The sequence below is a fragment of the Ambystoma mexicanum genome, chromosome 10 (assembly GCF_040938575.1).
Source record: "Ambystoma mexicanum isolate Mex_15411 chromosome 10, UKY_AmexF1_1, whole genome shotgun sequence".
NCBI classification, from domain to species: Eukaryota; Metazoa; Chordata; class Amphibia; order Caudata; family Ambystomatidae; genus Ambystoma; species Ambystoma mexicanum.
In genome coordinates this window covers 646,815,574-646,842,565 of record NC_090932.1, presented here as the reverse complement: position 1 = coordinate 646,842,565, position 26,992 = coordinate 646,815,574, and the positions used below count along the sequence as shown (strand labels likewise).

General features: G+C 46.4%; 1 protein-coding gene across 2 annotated transcripts in view; it reads left to right on the top strand.

The window, feature by feature from the left end:
- LOC138491615 (ubiquitin carboxyl-terminal hydrolase 48-like) overlaps positions 1 to 25,319 on the top strand; it is a 1,427,336-nt gene extending 1,402,017 nt beyond the window's left edge. For both annotated transcript variants that reach the window (XM_069618241.1, XM_069618240.1), the window contains exon 16: positions 14,779 to 25,319. In XM_069618241.1, coding sequence (XP_069474342.1) covers positions 14,779 to 16,115 — 1,337 coding nt within the window. In that variant the 3' untranslated portion in view covers positions 16,116 to 25,319. The remainder of the gene's footprint in view (positions 1 to 14,778) is intronic.
- The last annotated feature ends 1,673 nt before the right edge of the window (positions 25,320 to 26,992 follow it).

Below are 26,992 nucleotides of genomic sequence, written 5' to 3'. Positions count from 1 at the left end.
AGCGATCAATTCAAGGCTTGTGTCCTGGCGTATGCAGTGGGGAGTGCCGACGCAGTCAGTGACCGTAAATAGAAAGAAATGTGCATATTGCGTTTTAAGATGTCTTTCCCAACTCAAGAAAGTCTACAGGACAAATATGCATTTCCCAATAGAACATGATTTTTAAAAACATTGCTTGCTAAATAGAAAATGTGCAAATCTTTCATTTCTGGAAATGTGTAAGAAAACGTGTCCTGTACAGTAGAAAGTCATTTAGTGTTTCACAACATTGCATTCCGTTATCCATCCACGTGTAAAATGTCCAAAATCCATTCAAGTTGACCCCTGCTGTAGAGGAATATAATCCAGGTCAGCTCAGCCAGATCCTCGACCAGCATTAAAATGAAGGCGCCAGTGTGTCATTTAACATATATTAATGTAATGGTATTTCTCCGGCACCAAATCCTACCCACTGCTGGAATGTAAATATGTTCACTTATTTTCTAGCTTCTCATAGAGTTAGGGAGACTAAGTACTTTTTACACTTCTTTTTCTTAAGACCTTTCCTGCTCTCCGCCAAGCCTTTCACTGCAAACTCATGTTTATTTCATTGAAGTCTTCTTGTATTGCTCATTTACTCTTCCATTATTCCTTGCTAAAACGCGTGGTACTATGTGTTAAATCTCTATTCCCCACTTTTATTTAGGTTCACATATAATCAGCCCATTGATCCCGAGAAAGATGGCTGTAGATCTGTCTCCAATAAAGGGTTTCTCATGGAAGTTCAAGAGTCAAAATAAAAGGTTCTCCAGCTCTCTGTAATTTTAGGGCCTGTGACTCCTGACAGGTATATTAACCCGTATGCTGACAGTCTTGGATTTAAACAGTTCCCACACCCTTCTCCTCTGCTCTTCTCTGGATTTCATCTCCTTGATTCTGAGTTCTGTGTTTAAGGGGTTCTCTCACCCTTCTTCTATGGTCTTCTCTGGGTTTCTCTGTACTTGGTTATTTGGGCCTCATTACAAGTTTGGTGGTATTTCGGTAGTAAATCCGCTGACATGCTACCAAACGGATTTACCGTTACCACCACTTGGTCTGGTGGAATTACTGCCTGATTACAAGTGGTGGTAGGTGGTGTGAGTCCCCATTTATTGGAGTCCATAGGACTCTATGGGGATTTTTTTCAGAATTACCACTGATGCTATTTCCGCTGATTTGGCCTTTTTTGGGCAGTAAAGCAGAGGAATCACCTTCAGCATCTGCTTGAGGTTTTTCCTCTGCCTTACCTCCAAATCCATAGTTTGGTGGTGTGGTGATATGGCAGTAATGCAGTGATAGCTCGGTTACCACTGCATTACCTCCGTTTTTGGCCACAACACCAAACTCGGTCCAATCGTGTGTTTAAGGGGTTCCCACACCCATCCTCTTAGGATCTCTTCCTCTTGGTTCTCATTTCCAGGTTTAAAGGCTTCTCACACTCTCTTTCTGGCTTTCACAAGTGGAAACTCTGCCATGAGTCTCAGCTCTGGGCTGGAGCCTTCTGGCGGGCTCTGTAGGTGGTTTCACGGCAGAGCTGGCAGTCAACTAAGGCTCTGAGCCACAGGGACACTGGAGGCCACCCTAAGGCCTTGTTAGGGTACTCCCTAAGCCTCTTACCATCTCCTACCCCTCGGGATCCAGTCTCTCGTGTCCCTTGCTTCTTCCCTCGATCCTGCCCTGGACCCTTCTCTCTTTCTTTCTTCGTTTTGAGGTTCTCATGCCCCTCCTGGACACCTCCACACGACCTCATCTCTCCACACCTCCTACTTGTACCCCTTGATATCTTAGGGTCCATCACCTTTGTCTCTTCGATACTGTTCTTTTTCCTTTCTGCTGATGTAACATTGACCTCCCCTTAACAGTATCTACACCTTCTACCACTTCTTTCTATACCTTCATCCTTCACCTCTTTGATTGATGCTTCTCCATTTCTCCTCTTCACTTCCTTCTTCCACCTCTTCCTTCATCTCTTTGTTGTTCAACCACTCCTTGTCACTTCCCTTTACCACTTCCACATCCTCCTTCCAGATGTTTCTCCCCTTCTTTACATATTTCAACCACTCTTCCACTAACTGCTTATCTCTTTACTCTATTCCTCTGTTTCTTTGTCTGCCACGCCTGGTCTGACAACTCTTTCCAGACTTCTTGGTCTCTCTTGTTCCGAAGGCCAGTGCAAACACAAGGCACACTAGGCCATTGCCTAGGACCCCGTACAGCAGGGGGTGCCAAACAGATTTATTTCTGCTGTTAAAAATAATTAAATAGAAGATGTAACTTAATGAGAGATGAGGTGATGTTAGAATCCCTCCAGTGAAAATGGGGAACCCTCCTGCAAACCACAGTACTTATATTTATGAGTTCTTCTACCCCATACATAGGACTGAGGTGGCAGACCTATGTCTGATTGGTGCCTGTTTTTCGCAGCTCACAATTTCTGGCTGGGAGTCAACACAAAGAGGTTTGTCAGAAGGATGTTATGTACGTCAAGTCCAAGGTCAGGGCCATGTCACTCCAGAGGTGCCATTGCTTCCTCCTGGACTATGAGCTTCTGGGGGCAGGTGGCAGATGATCAGTGTAATTGAACACTGCATGTATGCTTTGAAATTTGGTAAAATAATATGAAGTAGTGAACTTGCCTTTGAGACCTGCAACTTTCTGCTTTCCAGATGTTTTGGGCTAAGACTCCCACACCCTGTCAACATTGGCTATGTTGAGGAGGTGCGATGGGAGTTCTAGTCCAAACATCTGGAAACTCGAGGATTGCAGACCCCTTTTTGAGGCTGACAAGCCATCCTCGTCCTCGGTCAAAATGTAATTTTAATTTTTCAAATGCTTTCAAACGTACAAACAAAAACACAGTGTTACTAGGTCCTGATGACCTGGTTCAGGCTGGACTCTGTGATTGATCCCAGGCCTCAAATCAGCATAAAGCCAGCTCCCGTCCTATCAACGCTCCCAGTGTTTTTCAGATGGCTAAGGCAATGCCTGCTGTCATAGAGCTAATGATGGTTGCTCTTCTTGCTAGTGGCTTGTACAAACAGTATGGCACATATGGAAAATGATACACAGGCACCATGGAGAATCCCAGCCAGCGTGCCTTTGAACTAGTGCTAGCAAGCCACGATCCAAGGTCATTTCTGCGCCTCCCCCTCCCGTGTATGCCTTTTATTGCAGAGGTAGAAAGCTGAGAGCCCTGGCAGGTAGTCCTAGATCAGAGGTAGTATTGGTTTTAGAACGGCCCGCCTGGTCACACAGGTAAGTCAGGTTGGGCAGGGGGTGTCAGATAATTGTAACTTTCAAATGCATTTATAGAAACACGTTTTTTTCTCAGCAGAGGATACATAATAATGGGGTTTGCCCCCCGGTTTCCACATCAAATAAAATTCATGGTGTTGCAGCACTAATGAGAGTTACAAAGAACGATAATTAACTGGCAACACCTTCTGGGGCTATTTCAACAGCAGCCCAGATGCATATTTAATTTGCAGATGCCAGAAATGCACCAAACTGCGATCTGTCCAGAATACAAAGCAGTGGAACACCGTCCTCATGTTCTGGAGGGCACATACAGCGAACTGGCAGTACTGGTGCTGAAAGGAAGCACACTGGAAACTGTACTCAAACAACTGCTTCATATGGGTTGTTTTTATTTGCTAATGAGCTGTATTCAAATAGCATCACCACTTAAATGTTATTTTATTCCAAATGTCCATCTGTCATTATCAAAAGACTGGCCGTTGCTTTTAAAATGTTTGGTTTTAATAAGTTGACCAGAGGACTCTATGGACCTGGACATCTTTTGTTCTGGAAGCATTTTTCATGTAGCAAAATAGCGCTCTCTTAGTTTGGCATTGTTTGGTTACTTCAAGTAGACATAGATATATCATGCCATTGATTTGTGAAAAGCAACTTCTGCACCGGAAATGCGGTACCTGAGTGACATGGTGTCATTTTTTGACCAGTGGTCTAAAGCATGTTTAACAAAAGTGCCATGAAGTTGTCTGTAAGCAATGAGAAACCCTATTGTTTGTTGTACTTCAAAGTAGAGATATATTCTTTAATAAAAATGCAAAGTTCTCTTTTCAAACCATTTAGTCCTGGCTCTCAGCATTAGGGGTTTAGCTTCTCTATTTGCATTGCTTCTTCCGGAGCTGTTCCTTTTCTTTTTGAATGAAGCCTGCCCTGCTTCCGCTTGCACTACTTCTTCTATGTGTGAGGGAATCCAGGGAGGGGATGCTCTTTCTGCTCCACCCAAGGGAGGAGGCACTGCTCACGGTGGTTCTGTACCTGTTCATGTAAAAGGGAAGGTTGCGAAACTGGGGCCTATGATGTACAGGGCGTGTGGGTGCTGGGAGGGGGGAGTTTAATTGCTGGTACCTATGCTGTACTTGTCCTTAGTGTGATCACACGCTTACTCCTTTCCTGACCTGAATGTGCTTTTTGTTTTTCTTCGTGTGAGCGCAGCGTGTTCTGCTACTGTTAATGTATTCTGTTTATATGGGTGCATGTGTGTGGGAGGGGGAGCAGGGGTGATTGGTGATGGATATTGGTTATTATGTCTAATCTTAAATGGTATTGTAGTTTGTAATCCTGCATACACTTGAGTGTGTGTGTTTTTAATGTTGGTGTGGTGTGAGTCTGTGCTGTTTGTGCTTTGTCATTTTACAGACTTTAACGTCTCAGGGTTGCGATATTTGTAAATGTGCTAATGGCAGAAGATTGTCAATGATGAACATAGGGGTATTAGTGTGCTGCAAACCTGCACACATGCTTGTGTCTAGCTTGTGGCTGTCGCGATGTTTTGCACTGCAGACATGAATGGCTGTGTTGGCAGGTTTGCACACTTTGGAAGGCAAGCAAATATTCACCGCCCTGCTTTCTCACTCGTGCAACTGAGCGTAGTGAGGGTGAGCGAATCAGTGCTTGGGGGTCTGGATGTGAGGCGCCCCCCAAGAATTCTATTTGACTAATGGTTGGTGTGGTGTCACGTGCCGGAAGAATCCCGGTCATGTGTCAGGGGCGGGGGCAATGAAAATAAAGGAACCACCGGAACTGGTGTGCGCGCGCCAGTCTGGGTTTATGCACCTCACCAAGTGGTTGTGTCTCTTTGCTGCGCTGCGCAGCGCCATCAATCCTTGCCAGGCCCACACCCGCTGCCGGGCCTCCGCAACCATGGAGGGCCTGACATCACATTGGCGACGAGGCGATGCAATCCCCACGCGCCCATACATTGAACTCTGGCACTCCCACCAGCTCCATCGCTGCTACCCAGTAGGCCTGCCATCAAGCACCCACCAGCCCGTGTGCGGACGTTTCACACAGGAGAGTGAACCTCACTTCTAGGCCCCCAATGTTCTGGAAGGCCTGCCGGAGCTTCATCAAAATCGCGTATATATAAACGCAGAAGCAGGAGCCTCGTTCTGGCACCCCCAACGTTCAATGCGATTTCCCATGTACAAACAAGGAAGCAGAGCCTCGGTCTCTTACCCCCAACGTTCCGTGGGATTTCCCATGAATAAACAAGGAAGCGGAGCCTTGCTCTCGTACCCCCAACATTCCGTGGGGTTTTTCTTTTTCTGAACGCCTGATTCCAGAGCACGCAGAGGTATCCAACGCTCCGGATGTGCACACAACTACGCACATGTCCTGACATCACCTCCCACGGAAATTCCAACGCCCAGAAGACTGCATACAACAAATATTTAAAGCAACCAGGGACTACAACTACAATACACCAGTGAGTGTTTTCCCCAACAACCCCAGGGACAGGGTCCTCAGCCTGGGCACTATAGTGACTTTTTACCCTGCGAGAAGATCCACCCCTGCAACCATTCATGCAACACCTCCAGGAGCATGTGGTTGCACCTGCACTAGCGTGGAAACCTATTCCCTGCGCACAACCCGCGTCCCACCTCACAGCATCAACCATGGCCAGCGCCAACACAAGCCCCTCGAGGGCAAGTGCAAGCCCATCGGCGAGGAGGGGCGCCAACCCAGAACACCCTGACCCAGCACTCACCACGCTCATGGCGCCTTTTGATCCTTTCACCACAGGAGCAGCCATCCGCTGGGGAGTCTCGCTACAACAATTCAAGATGCATCTCGACGCAAGGAAGATCACGGCAGTGAGAAAGAAACGCACTTTCATCCTGCTCATCATGGGAGCAGCGGCACTGTGCCTATTCAACGCCATCCCAGACAATGGAGACGCAGACAACTACGAGGCTGCCAAGAACGCGCTCAATGATAACTTTAAACCTGACCTCAATTCCCCAACGAAGAGTTCCCCATCCGTCTCCAAATAATAAACGGGATTTCATCCAAGAAACTGAGGAGGGCCATCCTATCAGAGATGAACATAAGACTATCCCCCATCCTCGAAATGGGGCTTCTTCGTGAACGCACGGATGACCAGGTAGTTGTAATCATAGCCGCAATCCAGCGACTCCCACTCTACAACCCCAAGAAGACAGAAGACATTGTAGTTATATCGATACGCCAAAGCACCTGAGAACTGGGAGAACGAGGAATGTACACCTCCAAGCCCCACATACCTCAGGGAAGGGAGAACCGATGCAAATGGTGCGGCGGCCCATGGCACATAGGGGAAACATGCCCTGCTGGGGGTCAACCTGCCGCAAGTGCAACCGCCTCAACCTCTATGCGACTGTCTGCCTAAATCCGCCAAACAGAAACGACCGAGAACAACCACCGCGGCGGCCACATGAACACCAGAAGAAATTTGCTCCTCGAGAAACCTCTCTTCAACCAAGCAGGAAGGGGAGGGCGAGAGCCATAGATTACATCCAGAGATCACCGGACACGAGTGAGAGCAAAGAAAGCGGAGACAGCGCATCCCCCGACAGACAGGACAAAGAGAGGCGAAGGAAGGCCAGCAAGAGAATACACCGTGTACACCTCATCTCAGCAGTAGAGCCCAAGAGGTCCAAGCAACGGAAAAGACTATCATGCACCGTCATTTCCAACAGAAAACCCTTAAGAGTGGTCACTGACACCGGTGCAACCGTGAATGTCATGCCAGTAATAGCATTCGACAAGCTCCACCCAAAACCAAGACTCCGGGACAGGAAAGTCCGACTGTACGCATACGGCTGCAAGAAACCTCTCCCAGTACAAGGGTCATTCAAATCAGACTTTTCAAATAACATCACCTCGCGCCGAGCCCAAATCTACGTTGTCGACGCCGGCTGTGAGACACTCCTAAGCTGCAAGACATTCTGCATCCAACACACGGAAATCAATGACCTACTAGAAAAACACCAGAAAGTATTCCAAGGAATCGGCTGCCTGAAGGACCGTTCAATGAAACTCCATATTGACCCTGCCATCAAACCAAAAGGAGTGCGTCATCGCTGAATGCCGTACCACATGAGGGAGGCCGTAGAAAAAGAACTCGACAAACTGGAAAAGGCAGGCATAATAGAGAAGACCTCAAGGCCAACCCTGTGGGTATCCCCCATGGTGGTGGCTCAAAAACCCAAACAACCCAACGCAGTACGCATCTGCATCGATATGAGTCTCGCTAACGTGGCCATTGGGAGAGAACGTGACATCACACCAACCATAGACGAGCTCATCGTCGACCTGAAAGGAGCGACGATATTCAGCAAGCTCGACCTCAGGTCTGGATACCACCAACTCAAACTGGCCAAGGAGTCGAGGTACATCACCACCTTCTCCTCCCACCTCGGACTGAGAAGATACAAGCGTCTAAACTACGGAATATTGTCTGAAGGTGAAGTGTTTCAGCATGAGATCTGGAAAGTCCTCAATGGCCTGGAAGGGAAGACAAACATTAGCGACGACATCATTGTGTATGCAATGTATGCAACAAACGAAAAAGAACACCACATGCATATTGTTTGCATCTAGCAAGTTTGTGTCTAGCTTGTGGCTGTCGCAATGCTTTGCAGTGCAGACATGAATGGCTGTGTTGGCAGGTTTGCACACTTTGGAAGGCAAGCAAATATTCAGAAGCGTTAAAATGTTATGCACGCATTTGTGTTACTTTTCAAATAACATTAAAAAAACGATTGAAAATGATCCTGCCTTGCAAAAAAAAAACAAAAAAAAAATATTTGGGTGAAACGAACCTTGATTTATCTAACCGACATCTCGTTGTAAAAATCATTTCTCTTTTTGATTATGTACAAGTATAATAAAACATTTTTAAAAAAACTCAAGCGGGTCCCAGAACTGCTACTTCCCCTTGTGCCGGCTCCTCGTCTAGTACCCATGACACCGCCCTGCTTTCTCACTTGTGCAACTGAGCGTAATGAGGGAGCACAAATCAGTGCTTGGGGGTCTGGATATGAGGCACCCCCCCAAAAATTGTATTTGAGTAATGGTTGGAAATGGTGCATTTTATAGCACATTTTGTTTTAGAAAAACGGAGTAAAACGCCATAGAATTTGCAATCCATTCCGCAAAATCCAACATATGGATGCCAGTTCCCAACAGTGCAGAACTGATTATCAAAGAAACTGCAAAGCAACACAATATCTCATGAATCAGGAAATAAAGCCAGTGCATCAGACTTAGATCATTAAAATACTTGAAACTAGCAGAGGGTTTAGGCTGCAGGTTAATTATGTGCAACACCGTTGTGGCTGTAAGGTCTACTAACAAGCGTCAAAGTAACAGTGTAGAACGTCCATATGAAACAAAACAAGTGTGAAGGAAGCTTGAATCCTAGTCTAGAGAAAAGAACCATGGTCCACAGTCCAGTTGTCCTAGGTTGGACAAGTTCATAGTCGGAGATGGCCAGCCTGAAGGGAGCACACACAAAATCGCTTGCAGTTCTTTCGAGTCCTACCAGAGCCAGACATTTCTGAAAGGTTGCTAGCATACGCTAGCCTTCTAGGCTGCGGTTGCCTGGTGTTGACATGGCAGTTGACTCTTTTGCCCGTCTGTCCCAGGATGGTTTTCAGTATATAATAATTGTTTTTATGGCACCACAGCCAATGGCAAGTTACAGAATTTGGTAACCATTCTGGCTGACATGTTAGTGAGCCCCTTAGCTCAGGTTCTCCATGAGCAAGTCTTCTTTATTCTCCCTTGGTGGGCTTGCCCATGGCACCAGACTCTGCATTATGGGGCCTGGATAGCCTATGTGTTTCCCCTCCCTCTATTCCGTATAGGTTATTTTGGTATTGGGCCCTGCCGGATGCTGGGCTCACGTTAACAAGGCTTTCCACTTCTTTACTGCTTGCACCCACACTTCACCCCAGCTGAGGCCCACTGGTTTCGCCTTCTCTTTGCAGCATACCCAGACTTTGGTCCTCTTGCCTTGGCCAATGATGATGTTCGCTCCTGGACCACCTCCTTCTACCTGCTGATCCACCTCCATCTCCAACCTGATGATCTTCTCACCACCTCCCATCTTGTCTCTCCTCCAGCCTCTTTTGATTCCACCTTTGCTTCTTTCTCTTTCTATCTCATTTCTCTAACTCCACTTTGTGATAAAGTATGATATGGAAGGCGGGGAAATAGGACTAAGGTGACCATAGGAGCACCACCAACTCTGTGATGCAGACAAAGCCAGGGGAATACAGAGGATCCCGCAGGCTCCACAGTCCATTTTCATCCATGTTGGCTTAACACTTTCATAATCGTCCAATGAACTGGGACAACCTAAGGCTAAACACAACCAGGGGATGGCCCTGCTAGAAGGTAGAGGTCAGGGCTGTGGTCATTTGGGTTGTTTCAGTATGTTGTATAAGGGAGGCATGGTCAAAAAAGGAGCAGAATGTTAATAAAAAGAAAAATGCTAACGCCTTTGAGGGGAGGACCAGGGGTCTCAAACTCTTAGCTCACCACTGCACATCAGACCATGATATCCATTAGGCGAAGTTGTCATTTAAAGCCTTAAGTGGAATTTATTTGCTTCAGCTCCAGGCGCCTGTATCCACCGTGCCATATTGGAAATTGCAGGGTTGTTTTGAAAAGAGACATCAGTTAGCAGTTGCCACTTGTACTCTTGCTTATGAGTCCTGTGAGGAAAAGCTTGTGGATCCCTGCAAGCGCATGGAGAATAGATGAATACCAAACTACATGAAAGCTGAGAACTTGACTATGCTGAATACCAGCAAACACAGCAGCGGACCATCTGAATCCAATATGGTCCCATCACTTCAAGTAACCTCAGAAAGCAGAGCCGAAGAGGGCCCCTGTAACACATTTTGTATGCATGGAAGATTTGTTGTTCCCTGCTGTTAGGGCCTATCACAAGGCCTGCTCACACAATTCACCCAGCTAACAAACCTTGCTTAATTACCCAATATGTTGGTTGTCCGGCAAGACGATACAAAGGGACAGAAGGAAGGGAGGAGTATGGGAGTTAGTAGTATAGAGCAGAAGGCAAAGATTGTTGTTTAGCAGAGCAGCAATGAGTAGTGGTGATTAGAGAGTTTTGAGTAGGAGGAGTAAAGGCAGTAGGTGGAGGAGAAGGCGAGGAATCAGCCAGAGAAGGTTGGAAGAGCAGGTGGAGGAGATGAAGAGGAGTCATCTGGTGGATGAGGGGAGAACCTTGAACAAGGAGCTGGAAAGCAGTCATCAAGGGGTGGTGGAGAGAGAACTGAAAATGGAGGTGGGGAGCAAGAGAGGGACTATCAGAGAAAGCAGAGGTTGAAAGAGGAGCATTATAGGAGTCATCGAGGGGAGAGAATAGAAAAGAGGAGGAGCTGAACAGATGTAATCAGGATGAAGACGGGAGAGATAAAGGAGGAGGCAGAGTTGTAAAGAGGAGTGCAGAAGAAGGATGAAGATGAAGGGATGGTGGGGAGGGAACAAGAAGAAATTAGGGGAAGGTGGCCAAGGAGAAAAAAGATCTCGAGAGCAAGAGAGAGAAGTTCGGTAAGCAGAGCTAAGAGTGTGGTGGTATGTAGAAGAGAACAGGGGGAGGGTTAACAAGGAGGGGAGTGAGGATCCAGAGAGGAACATGAGGAGGAGGGGTTAATTGAGGCCCAAGATCTTGGAGATGCTCCTAGCTTGGTGGAGTAGTAGCATTAGGGGAAGGCCTGACAACCTGAAGAAGGGGTTATGCTTAGAAACCTAAAGGTACAACACAAGTACAAGGGTCTGAGACCTGCACCAGTTTCAGACAACCCAATGCACATGGGATAGGGTTACCCGGTTTTCCAGGAAGAGAAGCAGTGGTGACATTCGGAAAAAAAGATATTCAGTCAATCCAATAAAGAGGTATTGGGCCTCTAAAAATCCCAAGCACTTTGAGAGACTTTTCCCTACTAGAGGGCATAGGAACAAGTGACAGAGTCAAGGACTGAGGACCATTATCCTAAGAAATTTGATTCTGTATATGTTGTTTGTCTGACCCAACCCATGGTCTCACCTACCCTAATCCCTCATTTTCTGTTGAGCATAATAAACACCCTTGAACAATACCATTTGGCTTCACATTTTCTGTTGATTCCCTGGTAATTACAGTCCTCTTCCTAATTATACCTCTTTCCTCCACCTCTCTGCTCTCTCCATCCTCACACTCCATCCTCTACCTTGTATTACCATCCACATTTCTGCTCTTGCCCACCTCCAACTCCATCATCTCTCTGTTGCACCCTTCTCTCCTTACTTCCTGCATGAGCCAACTCACAATTAACCCTTCTCAAACTCCCTTGGTGTGCACCTCCCACTGTCCTGTTTATACTGGCACTCATTATGGCACCCTGGTAATGACCTGTGTCCTATTAGTGTTGGAATTTTATGATTTTTATGATTGAGTGATGATAAATAGGCTCTCCTCTCACCCAGATGTATGGAATATAGTCCTTATTTAGCTGATTGTCTCCTACATTGCCAGAAGCTGAGAATTGAAAAGGTAGACCTGTTATCTTGGGATCAAGTAAGTGCTGTCATAGATGCCACCTGTTCCTGTCATGGTTTTCTTGGGTCTGTGTGTGTATTACCTGCCTTCCCCGAACTACTGCCTCCTGATCTTGAAGTTACCCTGCGGTTTCAGATGCATTGTAGGTATGCAGATTCATCCGTGGTATCTGCTTGCTCTGTGTGTGTGTGTGTATTACGACCATCACTGCCTTTGTTTCCCTAATGCTTAAGCCGATTGTCTTGATGATGTTTGTGGGGGGGGGGTGCAGATAGTCAGAGTTGTGAGACTGGAAATTGGAACGAGAACCTTCGGGATGCTCCCAGAGCAGAAGGGTTCAGGCTCCAATGGGTCAAACAAAGAGATCCTAATTTGGACTAAACTTTGTACTTGTCATTGAGGCATTTGCTCAAGCTGCCTGGCAAAATGGAGACATCCTTAGCTTCCCAGCTGTCTCACACCGCCACATAATTGTGCTTTTGGCAAATAATATAATCTGTGTGATTCGAGACTCAAGGACAACCATACGCTACACTTAGCAGAACTGAGTGTCTTCCAAGAGGTCTCTGGGTAAAAAAATAAATCCATTCAAATCCATGGCCGCTGATCCTATGAGACGCATTGGTTTAATTCAAACTTTCAGCTGGCATGGCAATTCACCTGTGAGCAAAAGTACATGAAATATCTTCCAGTAAATATCACCTTGAAGTATTGCTCCTTACACAGTTGCAATATTCCCCTCAAGTTGCTTTCAGATTTATATCAAGTTCTAGCAAAATGGTTGTAACTGAACATTTCTGTAATGAGGGAATAGCTAGCTCAAAAATGTACTTTATGCCACAACTTATTCATATTAGCCACGCCCTCCATGTGGAAATGCTGGCTCCCCTACATGAAGAAATTCACACCAAGATGTTAAATTTTATTTGGAATGCAAACAACTGTGTATTGCTAAGAGAATCCTTTATCTCACTTGAAACTCAGGTGGCCAATCAGCCCCCAATCCTCAGCATTACACTTTTGCAGCACAGTTGAAAGCAACTGTTGAATTGCAGGCAGCCTCTGCTGATCAATTTACCAGGAGCCCCTTTGGATATCAGAAAATGACAGATCTACCTACATGCAAATAAGGCTCTGGATTTCACAGCAGGAGGTCAAGGAGTGAGGGTCTCTGCAACAATGTCACTTTGAAAGGATAGTTAGTGGAGGGTATTCAGCAAATCTAGTATATTGGATTTACCAGGCTCTAAACACAGCAAATGTAAGCACTAATCTATTCAGATAGGTCAAGTGGGAGGAGGTATTGGGTGGGGAAATCCCTAAAGCAGTATGCTAGCAGATACATGAAAGAGGAGCCAAGAAAGTATATGTAACTTGTTCCTCTGATGATATGGGACACCAGTCACACTACATAAAATCAATCTTTTGGCTTCTCATGTATGCTGGAGATGTTGTGGATCCTCTTAGAAACATGTTACATATCTGATGGGGCTGTCCGGTTTTATGACCAAGATTTCACATTTCTCTTTGGACTGGAATCCTGTTGATACTGTGTTTGGGGCTGTCAGCAAGAGTAAGGCATTCAATTAAGATCCAACTAGTTAAATTCCCCTTGCTTTCAGATTTTCCATTTCCAAGTGATGGTAGGATGCTTAACCCCTATTATTGTTATGTTATAGTGAAGGGTTCGGTATCTGCTCTCGATTGACATAATAACATCTGCAAGTCATAACACCCACCATAAGTATATTGAAACATGGTCTACAATTATCCATTTTATACAGCAGAACAGAGACAATATTCACAGGCCAGAAATCTTGCTGAACCTTTTGCTTTATTGATAATGTGTTGTCATGCTGCCTGACATCCCCACTAGCGGACACTGGGCCTTGGCTGATGCCCCTAAGAACGTGCTGGAGAATTGGCAAGAATTGATCTATTATTTCATATCCTGTGCTGAATACATTGCAGGTTTACTGAATACTTGCCATTGCCAGCTTTAGTTTTGACAGCTTTTCACTTTGTGTCAAATGACATGTTTCTTTCTATTGCTCTTTGACAGCCAGTTGGCTGCTGTCTCTTTTAATTTTTATCACTTTTCACATAAATGTATATGGGCCAACGGTAATATGGTTGAATACCTTCAGAATCAACAGAGCATAGTTGTATAATTGTGTTAAAATATTTTCAATAAAACACGTTTGCCAAAAAAGTTTTACCCAGAAGGATTTCACACAATGGCATTGAAATTGTTAAAGAGTTGGTAAAGTATAGCTCTTGGATTAGGAAAACGTGGTTTCCTCAGAATTCTTTCTCCTGATCATCTCACATTATCAAATCAGGCCTGTTTACAATGCTGAGATTTTAAGTGATCTCATAACCTATACCACACGTTTGATAATGGCATTCTATCACTCTACAATTGTGTTTTAATCCCATGTGTATACACTAGATACCAATTTACGGTGGATCATGCAAAAGCTACAAGATCAAAGTTTAGAACCTGAGTGTTAGAGTTATGAGTCTGGTCCATCAAAGTTAGGGTTGGTGTTTCCATCTCAATTAAGCAAGTTTAGATCTGCTGAAGCATCTGAGGTAACTTTACACTTTTGTGGCATCTGTACTCCCTGTTGACTCTAGAAGTGTTGGAGAGAGAGTGCATTCTGTTAGCTTTAAAGAAAATAAAGACAAAGGAAACATTGTGACAGGATAGATTATGTCCACGCAGAGAACATCAGTGAACTGTGAAATAAACAGACAAACAGTAGTTATGGTATGCATGCAAATACAAAGAAAATATAGACAAAGTAAGTATGTGTGGGTACTTATAATAATAACATGTTAAGGACCAGTGAACTACAGAATCATGTTGCATTATTTCCTTCTGTTTTTAATAGGTGCAGCGGTAAGAGAACCCCACCAACAGATATCTCTGTGTAGCAGCCGTAAAGAACACCGGAAACTATCAGAGAATGACAATCTGTTTCATGTCCAAGAGGCCCCGGGATACTGCAAGAGTAGCAGCCACTTAGATGTAGCAAAGGGAGCCCCTGATTTGATCTTGGAATCTCAGAGCAGCAATATGACTATGTCAAAAGATTTCCACAAGAAAGCCTCACTGAAAATACATCAAGAGACTATCAAGTCAGAAACTTCCAAAGGATGCCCCTCAGTAACATATTATGGTGACAGCCAATACCAAGGGCAGAGGCAACACCATAGGATAATCCAAACAGATTGTGTGAACAACCATTTACAGATATCTAAGGACCAGAGGTCAAAAACAAATCTCACACGTCTGTCAGCACCGAAGATCAAAGATGAAGATAACAATAAATATGTCACCAAAACACCAACTGCTACAACAACCGTGCAAAGGGACTTGTGTAATTCGATGTCAAATTTCACCATTGCAGGCTACAAAAGTAGTGTCAATTCAGAAAATCCAAAGACACGCAAATATCCTGGAAAATGTGTCCGAGATAGATATGGTAAAAGCATTGCCCTTCAAGCAGAGTATCATCAAAGGGCAATACAAAAAAGCAGCCCTTCAAATGTTAAAGCAACCACTAAAACCACTGAATTGCCTTTTTCTCACACAAGTTCCAAAAGAACATTGCACGAAATACCAAATATTGTAATCATCGAAAAAAAAGAATATTTCCCAGAAAGTTATCAGGACAGTACCATACCTGAGGCCCAAAATAGGGTGTTACCCTTCCATACTCATCAATATTATTGTTCTCCTAGCTCACAGAAAAATATAATACCACTGTCGCAAGTACAAGATAGCCAGGTGCAGGAGCGAAAAAGTGAAGAATACTTCCTAGCATCTTCACAGGCATTCTCGCAGTATGACATCCAAGGGACAATCCAGACGCATGTTTCATCCAGACGTCACCAGTGGTCAGCATTCCCATACACAGTTGAAAAACATACCTCCTCACGGGAAGTTAAGAGCCATAACAGTCCAATAGACAACTCATATAAAATGAAGTGTGGCGTTCCAATGAACTACTCACAGGCAGTCTGGCAAAGTACCCCTGTAGATAATTCTAGGAGGTCATCATTCTCAACAACCTCAGCAAATATTAACAATGGAAATCGAATGCAAAAATACCAGACAAGTAAGAACCTAAACCCATGCGTACCACCACGAAAAGTGCCACAGAATACCAAGAGATCCCTACCAATTATTACAGAAAAAAATAAGTTGCCTTCCTCTCTGCATTGAGTTGCAACTGCTGACAAAGATTTGCAGTAAAAACTGGCATTACGACCAATTAGACAGTAGCAGTGTGAAGACTTCTTAAATTGCAAATGCCATGATGACATCCTATCTCACTTGCAACCTGGGTATATACCAACGGGATGCTAACTTAAAACTATTATCCATGCAGCACCTCTACCCGGCAGGCCTATACTCTTGTAATATTAGGCCTTATACAACATTCATTAAAGGCTTTCAGCTTAAGAATACATATCCTTCTCTTACGTCCCGTCCCCTTTCCTCCATATTGTATGGGTGTCCCAGAAAAATCTTCTTAACCTTTAAATTTAGAGGCGTACAGGGGCGCGGCCCTAGGAGCATGCGCTCACCAATGCCACTCCTCAGTCCCATTTTCCGCTTCGACGGGAACGGGGTGATTTCACTAGCGCTCCTGGGTTTGGCTTTGGCTATGTAATTCCACACACTCTTCCCTGGATATTCTTCTATCTTGTGTTTTTCTTTATCTTTTAGATACTTGTTCCTCCGACGCCACACTCCTCCCCGGTTCATGTTGACTTCAGCAGGCGTCAGCAGGTGTACAGCCTGCGAGGGGCTCTTCCCTATATCCAACCCCCACGCCCTTTGCCTCTGCTGCCCCGACCATGGCTGAGAAGGTTGTTCCGTGTGCTCTGAAGAACAGGCTAGCTAGGTGGACGGAGATCTTCCAGAAGTCTCCACCGGAGGACCTGAAGGACTTTGTCAAGCATCGCTCGAGGCCGAAGGCAAGGGCTCTATTCACTATCGCACCCCATAAGGGTGACTCCTTTCTGAGGAAGCGCCCGACCGGAAGGAACCTATCGGGTTCTAGCACCAGCACACATACCGAGGCTAGTCCAGCTACTGGCCTCACGACCGAGGGGTCTCCGGATCCTTCCGGTACCAGTGCTTAGGGACTGCAAGATTCTTGTACCAGGGATACTCCCGAGGGGCAACACCCTAATACTGGCATCATGTCTGAGGGGGTGCCTTTACGCAGCACTACCGGCAAATCTGCCAAGGGCAATACGCCTTCCAAGCCCCGGCCTGAGGTGCAGGATAGGCCTTACGCTCCAAAACCAAGCATCTTGAACGGGGCTGGTTCCAGCGAGCCAGGCACCACGCCTTCGGCACGTGGCACGCAGCTCGACAAAATGGCCGCCGCGCCAGACAAAATGGCCACTCATCCTATACCTCCTCTAGCAGAGCGGGTGGAGGAACGAGTCACAAGGTGGAACTGGTGCCAACCAGGTACTTGGCCTACAGCTTATCCATCAGCAGTGCAGGGCAGGTTCCCCCTGTGCCCCAGGCAGAGTGTGCACTGGCCCAAGCTGCCATTAACCACTCAGTCTATATCACATGCCACCCCTTCAGCCTCCGAAGACAGGTTCTTCAAAAGGTTCCTATCGCTGATGGCAACCCAGCAGATGGGGGACATCCTCTGGGATGCTATCAGGGTCATACTCCCTCCGGTCACTCCACCAGCACCCATAGTCATTCCTCAAAGCGCAGCCCTTGCTCCCTTTGCCGATTCTGGCCCCTCTGCCTCTGGCAGTACAGGCTGGTTCCACAGCAGCCTCCGGCTCCGGCCCCCACACGGCAGCCCACGGCACCCAGTACCCCTCCGCCAGTTCTGGATCCTCCAAGCACTCAGGTGGACACAGACGAGGAGGAGGACCCCGACACGCATCTTCACCGAAGGCCTTCCACGAACGCCTTGCGGCCCTGGCAGTATACCGGGGCCTTCCTCAGCCCGAGGTCGAACCGTCTGAGGAGGGGGTCTTGGCAGAAGTCCTCACCCTAAGGCCACCCTCCAAGACGGGGATCCTGATGCAGAAGGATGTGGTTGCTCTGGCCAAAAAGGGATGGCTCAAGCCACACTCATCCCAGCCCAGCCTGTCAATCGGCCCCTCAATGCCAAATACAGGCAGCTGGAAAGGGATACACTCTTGCTTTCGGCTCATCCTCAGCCACACTCCTCGGTGATCGTTGCAGCGTCACTCTATTCTAAGCCTCAGTCGTCCTCAGCCACCTCGTCCTCTGCGCTGCTAGGCAAGGAGGAGAAGATCTTGGAGGCGTACGAGTAAAAGCTGTATTCTAACGCCTCCTTGCACCTGTGTCAAGCCAACACTGATGCCATGCTGGCAGCCGCTAACTAAAGGCTCTAGTGGAAAATTGTGGGCTTCCTCCTAGAACTCCCGCCCCAAAGCCAGGCTTGCTTCAAAGCGGGACTTGGAGAATCCAGGCTGGTAGCGTCTGAGATCATGGAGTCCACAGTGGCCCATATCGATACCTCTGGCCGGGCCATCTGCATCACCACAGACATAAGAAGGATGGCCTGGCTCTGGGCTACGAAGTTAAACCCGGACGTCCAGGAACACGTATTGGACCTTCCATTCGAGGGTAGTGACCTCTTCCACTCCTCCACGGATGAAGAATTAGATAAGAAGAAGAACAGCTCACAGACTGCCAAGTCTTTATCTATTCTTATGAAGGCCACGCCCAAGGCGTACACACAGTCCAATCTACGCTCTGACAACGGGCGGGCATCTGGAGGGTTCCGAGACTTCCAAGTTCGAAGGTCCAGACAGCCTGACCGTTTCCTGAGTCAGCATCGGAGGAAACAACAAAAGGGGGGCAAGGGCTTTTTCCAATCCCCCTCGTCCTCAACAGCCTCTGAGGGAAAAAAGTAATGACACGGCCCTCTGGGTACACGTGTCTCTGGTAGGGGGCAGGCTTGCACGTGCAATTCTGGCGCCAAAACCTTTCCGACCCCTGGATCCTATCTGTAGTCTCCACGGGGTACCCCCTACTGGTCTGTCACTCTTCTCCCTCCTCCCCTCCTCTCCCACAGATTGGGATAGCAACTCTGTTGGCAGAGATCCGGTTGCTCGTTGAGAGCCAGGCCGTGGAAGAAGTCCCAGCCTCCCAGAGAGGATTGGGCTTCTCTTCCAGGATTTTTGCCATACAGAGGAAGAACCAGGCTGGCCTGAGAGTTGTGTTGGACCTTTCCACTCTCAACCTCTCCCTTCCACTACAAAAATTAAAGATGTTTACGCCAGCACTCATTGCAGAGACACTGTGCAGGGGAGACTGGATGTGCTCCCTGGATCTGAAGGACGGGTATCTACACTTCCCGATTTGGCAGCCGCATTTGTCCTTTCTGTGCTTCAGGATCATGGGCTGCCATTTCCAGTACAAGGTGCTACCCTTCGGCCTCAATTCAGCCCCCATGGCATTTACCAGATTGATGAACGCGGTGCAAGCTCTCCTCACAGCCCAGGGCCACCACATCTACCCCTACCTGGATGACTGGTTCGTCCGGGCCTCATCTCCGGAGGTGGTTCTTCACACCACCTCCGCGCTTATGAACAAACTCTATGACCTGGGGTTTACTATCAGTCTCAAGAAGTCTCAGCTACAACCCACGTAGAAGCTGACCTTCCTGGGCCTCATGTGGTACACCGGCTCCGAGAGGGTGTTCCCTTCGGAGGACAAGATCACGGCCATCAGGAGAGCCACTGCTCACTTCCTCTCCAGGACTGTGACCTCGGCCTGATGGTACCAACACCTACTGGGCATTATGGCAGTGGTCCTTTTAGCATTACCTCACACAAAACTCAGGATGAGGAGACTGCAGCTGCACTTCGCAGCCTCATGGAATCAGGAGAAGGGCTCACAATCGGAGCCAGTGGGCATTCCCACGTCTCTCTCCACCCGGACCTCACCTGGTGGTCTGCGGACTTCAACCTATGGCAGGGCAAGCCCTTCCGGCACCCTCTCCCCCAGGTCACTGTCACAACAGACTCTTCCCTGGAGGGCTGGAGAGCCACTCTGGACAACCACAGGGTCCATGGAGTTTGGACCTGGCAGGAGTGCCACATCAACTGGCTAGAGTCGAAGGCCATTTGGCTGGCCGACAAAGCCTTCCTCCCTCTCATAGAGGGCAAGACATTACTTATACAGACCAACAACTCCACCAGCATGTATTATGTCAACAAGCATGGGAGTACCAGATCTCGTCCACTATGCAACTTCACGGTCAGCATGTGGGAATGGGCTCTGGAGAACAACATCTACCTCATTGCTGTCCACCTCCCAGGGGAGTCCAACCTGGAGGTGGACAGACTCAGCAGACTGGGGGTGGACAATTACGAGTGGCAATTGAACGACCTGGTACTGAGGCAGATCTTCCTCAGGTGGGGGCAACTTCAAGTGGATCTGTTTGCCTCCTACGACAACATGAAATGCCAGCAGTTCGCCTCCTGGCAGGGGCAGGGTCCCGGCTCCCTGGGCGATGCATTCCAGATACAATGGAACTAAATGAGGGCTTGCGCCTTCCTGCCCACACCCCTGGTCCACAGGGTGATCTGTAGGATAAAGCAATCATGTCACCTCAGCATCATTCTGATATCTCCCTGGTGGCTGGCGAGGCTGTGGTTCTCCGAGCTGCTCAGCCTATCAGAAAGACCTCTCATTCACCTACCGCTGGGCCCAGCTCCACTCCTCACCCAGCAGGGGAGGCAGGGTCCTCCACCCTGCACCTCAAAAACTAGCCCTTGCAGCATGGCTCCTGAGCAGGTCACTCTGAAACACTTGAACCTATCACAGGCTAACCTGGAGATCATACAGGGAAACAGAAGCAAAGCTACCAGGAGCCAGTATAACAGCAAATGGTCTAGATTCTGTCATTGGGCCAACTCTAAGTAGATAGACCCTCCAAAGGGGACTATGGACTAAGAGTATGTTAGTCACTACTGTAACTATTCATTTCTTCTAAAACCATCTACCCCCTGATTCAAAACATGCCTAGCGAACAACCAGTGAGAGCCTGGTGTACACTTCCTAAATCTAACACCCTGCATGATATTGGCTCTTTTCTTAGCCAGAATAGATTTGAAGTCTACTCTAGAAAATGTGGAATGACTGATAGATTCGCCTACGGCTTCACAGAGTATAGTGAACATCATGATGGACTCTGTAATCCCTGCTTTTATCAACACCAAGGCCTGAGACACTGACCAAATGATGAATAAAGAATTGGCAGAGCCTACCTTATTCGTCTTATCTTGGAACATTGCAGGTGCTGCGGGGAAATTAGAAAGGGCTGATGGATTAAATGACTTGCAAGATTTCAGTGTAATTCTCTTACAAGATACTTGGCCTCTGGATGAGATTGAGTTGGATGGCTATTGTTCTTACCGATCTAAGGCATAAAAAAACCTCAGAAGGCATTATGGTGGTTTAGCTGTCTTCATAAAAACATCCTTGGGATGCTTGGTCAGCTCCATCAATTCGGACCAAAGCTACCTGTTTGTGCTAAAATTAAGCTTTAAAAATAGTTGTACCATATGGATTATACATTTTTCTAACCGCCCAGAAAATATAATGAGTCAGATAGTCTCTTGGGTTTTAAACCATTTATAGAGGATAACATTTTACAAGCATGATCAACTAATGAATGCGTAGTACTGGGTAGAGACTTCAACCTTAAAATTGACAACGGACCACCATTATATTTGTTTGATGATTTTGAGGATGATCTTCTGGGCATACGAGAACCATGCATGATAGAAAAACGCTAATGTCCCTCTGGCCTTATGCTCTATTCATGGCTTATAGAATGGAGTATGGGTTCTGTCAATGGCAGGGTGCCTTGTCACATTCCAGGCAAACTTACTTTTAAAGGGCATCATGGTTCTTCGACTATTGATTATGTTTGCACTCCCATCTTATTATGGTCAAAAGTCGTAGATTTTCATGTTGAGGAAGACCTTTATAGTGGTCACCATCCAATAGTATTAAAAATCCAATGGAATGATGAGCTACCTACACCAACTGAATTACCACACATGGCCATGGTACAATTATCATCTTCTCGGATTAGAATTAGATAGGAGTCTCTGGAAAAATCACTTGTACATCATTTAATTTGTAGTACAAACAACACACTATCTCTCGTTATTACTAGATATAGATATGGGGCCTCATTACATGGATGGCGGTGAACCATGGCGCTATTAGCGCCATGGTTCATGCCGGTAAAATACCGGCACCGCCTTGGCGGAAAGGGGAATTACCGCCCCATTCCAAGGTTGCAGCCCCATAGGGCTCAATGGGAATGGGGAAGGCGCTAATTACGGTACCGCAAATTGCAGTACCGTAATTAGCTCCCTGGGTCCCTTTGCGGGTTGGTTTGTAACGCCTGCAAAAAGCAGGCGTTAAATCCCCCAACCCGCAAAGGGACCTTGTAGTAAGGCGGTAAGAATTTACCGGTACCAGTATTTTACCGGTACCGGTAAATCCCTACCACCATCCGTGTAATGAGGCCCATGGACGTGCTAACCTTAACAGCTTTCGGTGCACATATGGAAAATGTGTCGAAGTCCCTTCACACTAGCTCTTCAAAACAAAGAAGGCCAGGAAAAAGTGGGCTGGTTCAATAAGGAATGTAGTGTGGCTAAAATAAATATGTTTATTGAAAAACACCATAGGAAAGAGATTACTCAAGCGCGTATTACCTATAAGCTTGCAATTGCTAAGTGCAAGCTCGAATTGGAGAATGAGTCATGGTCCGACCTGAGGCAGTCCAGTGCGGACAATGACTCAAGAAAGTTTTGGGATCTGGTGTCCTATGGCCCTAAATATAGGAAAGTAAACAATGATATGGAAACTAATGTTAGTGACCAGGCATGGATTACACATTTTGGATCATTATACAGTACCCACAATTTGAGTATGCAGCAAGAATGAGTGCTATTGTATAATAGGGCAGAAGGCAGGGCTGACCCCATAGATGCCCTTACATTTTCCTTGCAAGAGGTAATAGTTGCCATGAAAGCCCGGGCACTTGGTCACAGGCCTGGACAGAGCGGCATTCCTGTGGATTTATTTTTGGACCTGATAGATTTATGGGTAAAGTATTTAACACCATAATAAAAACTTCTAAAAATCCAGCTAATTGGAAGCTGACACTAATTAACCAAATTTTTAGAAAGGGCTGTAGGAATAATCGAACAGCCTAGGGACCCATTTCTCTGCTAAATTTGAACTTTTATATATTTGGCCGAGCCTTGTTAAACAAATTGGAACTCTGGACCAGCAAAAAAAGTTCTGTTGTGGGCACAAGCGAACAAGCCCTGAATGTATATCTGATTGAGGTACACTAATTGTACATTAAGAAAGGTCCTACATGCATCTCCTTTATTCACCTGAGCATGGCCTTTGACAATGATAATATAGCCAAATTCTGGGCCATGCTTATACGTTTTTTCACGCTTTTATCAGGAAATGATTACATTAATATGCAAGTTAGTAGAATGAAACAAGCCTTGGGAGGGTCTCCATGATTTACCAAAATGTGCCATGCTCAACCAATTGATATGATTTAAAAAATCTATAGTTTAAAAATTAAATCAATTGTGAGATATGGAGCTTTGTTATGGGGCTTCTAAAAGGTATCCTCACTTTAAATTATAGGAAACAATGTTTTAAAAGAATTGTTGGGCCTTCCCAGAACAGTGGTAAATCATGTAGTTCATATTTAACTGCATACAGGCTTCTTAAGGTTCTATGTGAAATTTCTGCTTTTTGAAGGCCACATATTTTGGTTGATTTTGTCTGGCGCCCAAAAAGCAGAAATAACATGAATTTGCGGGGTTTGTCCACCCGAGCCCCCCTTTCCTCCTTTCTTCACCAACTGCCTCTGCACGCCCCAATCATACTCACTCAATCCCCGACCATTCACACACACACACACACACACACACACACATGCAAACACACAACCAGTTACATTTAGCCCCTGCACCTCCCCCTTCACAAACATTCCTAGTACATACACATACACACACAGTCACTCGCACACTCAACTGGACTCACGCGACTCCTCCTCTGGGTCCCGCCGTGCCTGTCCGCCCCTGCGCACAACCGTGTGCGTCGCATGGGCTGACAGTTCGGTCTTTCTGAATCGGTCATTTTTTTATCGATTAAAAAAAACGATTTATTCAATTAGAACGCTTTTTAATGGACAAACGTTAACTTGGACCAGCCCACCACTGGACCAGCCCACCACTGGCTGTGATTATGGCCTAATCCAAAAGCAGCCTTAACTCAAATCCTCATTCAGAGCATAATGAGCAAGGAAGATGGCACTATTATTCCATTGTTGATGCATATAAAATAATTACTAGGTAATGTTAACTCTCAAGATCATTTTAATCACTTGCACATTTTAGAGTGTACGTCTGCACTTTCATTCTAGAGCACGTCTGTGCAATTATATACTCGAATGTGGGGAAACCAATGAGCGTGTCGAAACATGGAAATGGTAAGCACTGTGGCCTCATTACGAGTTTGGAGGTATTTCATAGGTAAATCCTCTGAAATGCCACAAAACGGATTTACAGGTACCACCACTTGGTCAGGCGGAATTTGCGCCTGATTACAAGTTGTGGTAGCGGTGTAAATCCCCACTTATTTTGGGTCCATTAGAACCAATGGGACTTTTTTTGCGGAATTACTGCGGCGGAATTACCGCTGCAGTAATTCCACCAACCCTGATGATTTTTTGGCATTCAGTGGCAAGATTTACCTCCAGGGTTTTGCTAGAGGTAAATCTTCCACTCAAAGCCAAAACTCATAATTTGGCATAGTGTTATAATTGGAGGTAACTGATTTAAGCTCAAATTTTGCCACTTACCACTTACCGCCACCCAGCAGGATTATCTCTCTAGGAGTAATTTTGCATATGACAGAATCTTGATTACTAGGTTTAGATGATTAGAACAATCAGTGATTATGGAAAAAGCACCTGAAGATGTATATTTGCATTTTTGTTTTGATGCTAGAGTAGACTTGTTATATTCTATGTTCTTTAGTCCAGTTTATACATTGATCAGAAGAAGAACATTGTTCCTTGCTCTTAAGAAATGTGGGTTTTTATCAATATTGTCCTGCGTTATGCTGTCTTCTGAGGGTAGGTACCCTGCCTTGTTGGCTGGACACTTTTGACCTACATTCAGAATGCCCTAAACATTAGGAAATGTTGTCTATTGCTGAACTGTAATGCTCGAACATTTATTTGTGTTTTTGGTATATATGTATTTATTTATTTATTTATGTTTAACATTTAGTGTTTTTATGGAATTTCGATATTCCGAAATAAAATGATTGACTGATGACTGAACTTGCCATACAGTCTCTGCATGCTTCTGCAATTTGGCCATGGGGCGTATCTGTTATTGAAAGTGCAGGGACTAAATATGCCTCTGACTTTGTATTTGTAATTTTAGCAATGGCCATGCCAGTTAGTTGACGTTGTGGGCATTGTAGGGACTGGCAATACTTTTTTCTCATTATATAGACACTGTACATAGCTGTTATTGGATACAGAGAGGATTGAAGCCATATATTTTACTATTTTGCGACTGGAAATACCTGTTACTGAGCATGTCAGGTTTGCCTTTACTTTTTTTCTGGGCATGTGGTAACTGTCAAACCCATTACGAGACATTTTGAGAGTGGCTTTATCTACTACTGGACATGTGGGGACTGGAAATATCTGTTCTCCAGCATGGGGTCTGGCATGGATTCACATGCTCATGAATAATCCCCGTCATCAGGCTGGGAATCCTTTGGTAGCCATCTTCAGATTTATGCCACACGCTTCAGTGTTGGGAGTCCTCGAGTTGCTCTCCGAGCTACTTCGTACTTTTTTCCACGTTTTTTGTGGAAAAGTTCTATTTTTGTTCAATCGGAGCCCGTGTTCTCCTATCTTTGGTGGCCGGAACAGGGATCCGTTGTCAGTGAAGTTGCACGCACCTCAAGGGCAGTTGTTCGTTGAAGTTTCTTGAAGGTCATCTTGTGCCTACTTCGCGCCCTCCGACAATGACAGAGGAGAACAAGGAGGGAATGACACTTTTTAGGCCCTGCACCCAATGCAGAGTTAGGAATGTCTTTGTGGAAGACAAACATCAGAAGTGTCTGTACTGCCTGCACCCGAACCACAATGAGAATGGATGAGAGATATGCCTTTGCTTCTTGCTGAAGACGAAGAAAGACAGGTATAGCAGGCTGGCGGCATGGCTCAAGACGAGTAAGGCATGTGCCCTGGGCAGAGTCATGCCTCACCAGGACCGGTTGGTCCGAGGAGTGGTATCCCTCCGGGAGGAGTCCAAAGTCCTTTGAGGACGCCCCATCCGTGGGGGTCCAAGAAAAAGGTAAGAGCCGCAACGCCGATTTGGCCTGATTCGCCGCTGATGGGGACCCAGGTCATATAAACCGCCTTTGCCAACCGCCTCATCAGCCAGACTGCCTTCGGGTTCCTCCTCAGAGAGGAAGTCCTCCAACCCGGCCAAGTTACGGGACTAATCAGAGAAACAAAGGCCAGAGGAAGAGAAGAAGGCTCAGCTGAAGACTCAGTCAACCACTTTGTCGACATCCTTTGGGGCGACCACTACGGCATGGGGTATGGACCCGACAGGGTGGTCCGTACAGCGCAGAGAGTATCCCTGCCTCCCAGGCGCAACATGGCCACCGAAGCAGTGGTGAAGGCTGCAGGCACCTCTGAGGGAAATGCACTGGTTTAGGTCCCAGTATACGGCCCTTAGGAGGGAAAAGGGGTGGGGAGGCCCCAAAACAGCCCTCCAAGGTTTACGTTAAAGCAATGGACCTCTCATCCACGGACGACGCCGACCAAGCGTCCGTCCATGCAGTCCACGTGGAGGACGGCAGCGCAGGGACTAGCACTCCATCATTCCCTCCACAGCCGAGGGACATATCCATGGACATCCTGTCAACTCTACACACCCTAGTGATGGAAATCCAGCAAAAGTTGCCTCCAGTTTTGTCAGCGAGTAGAAGAA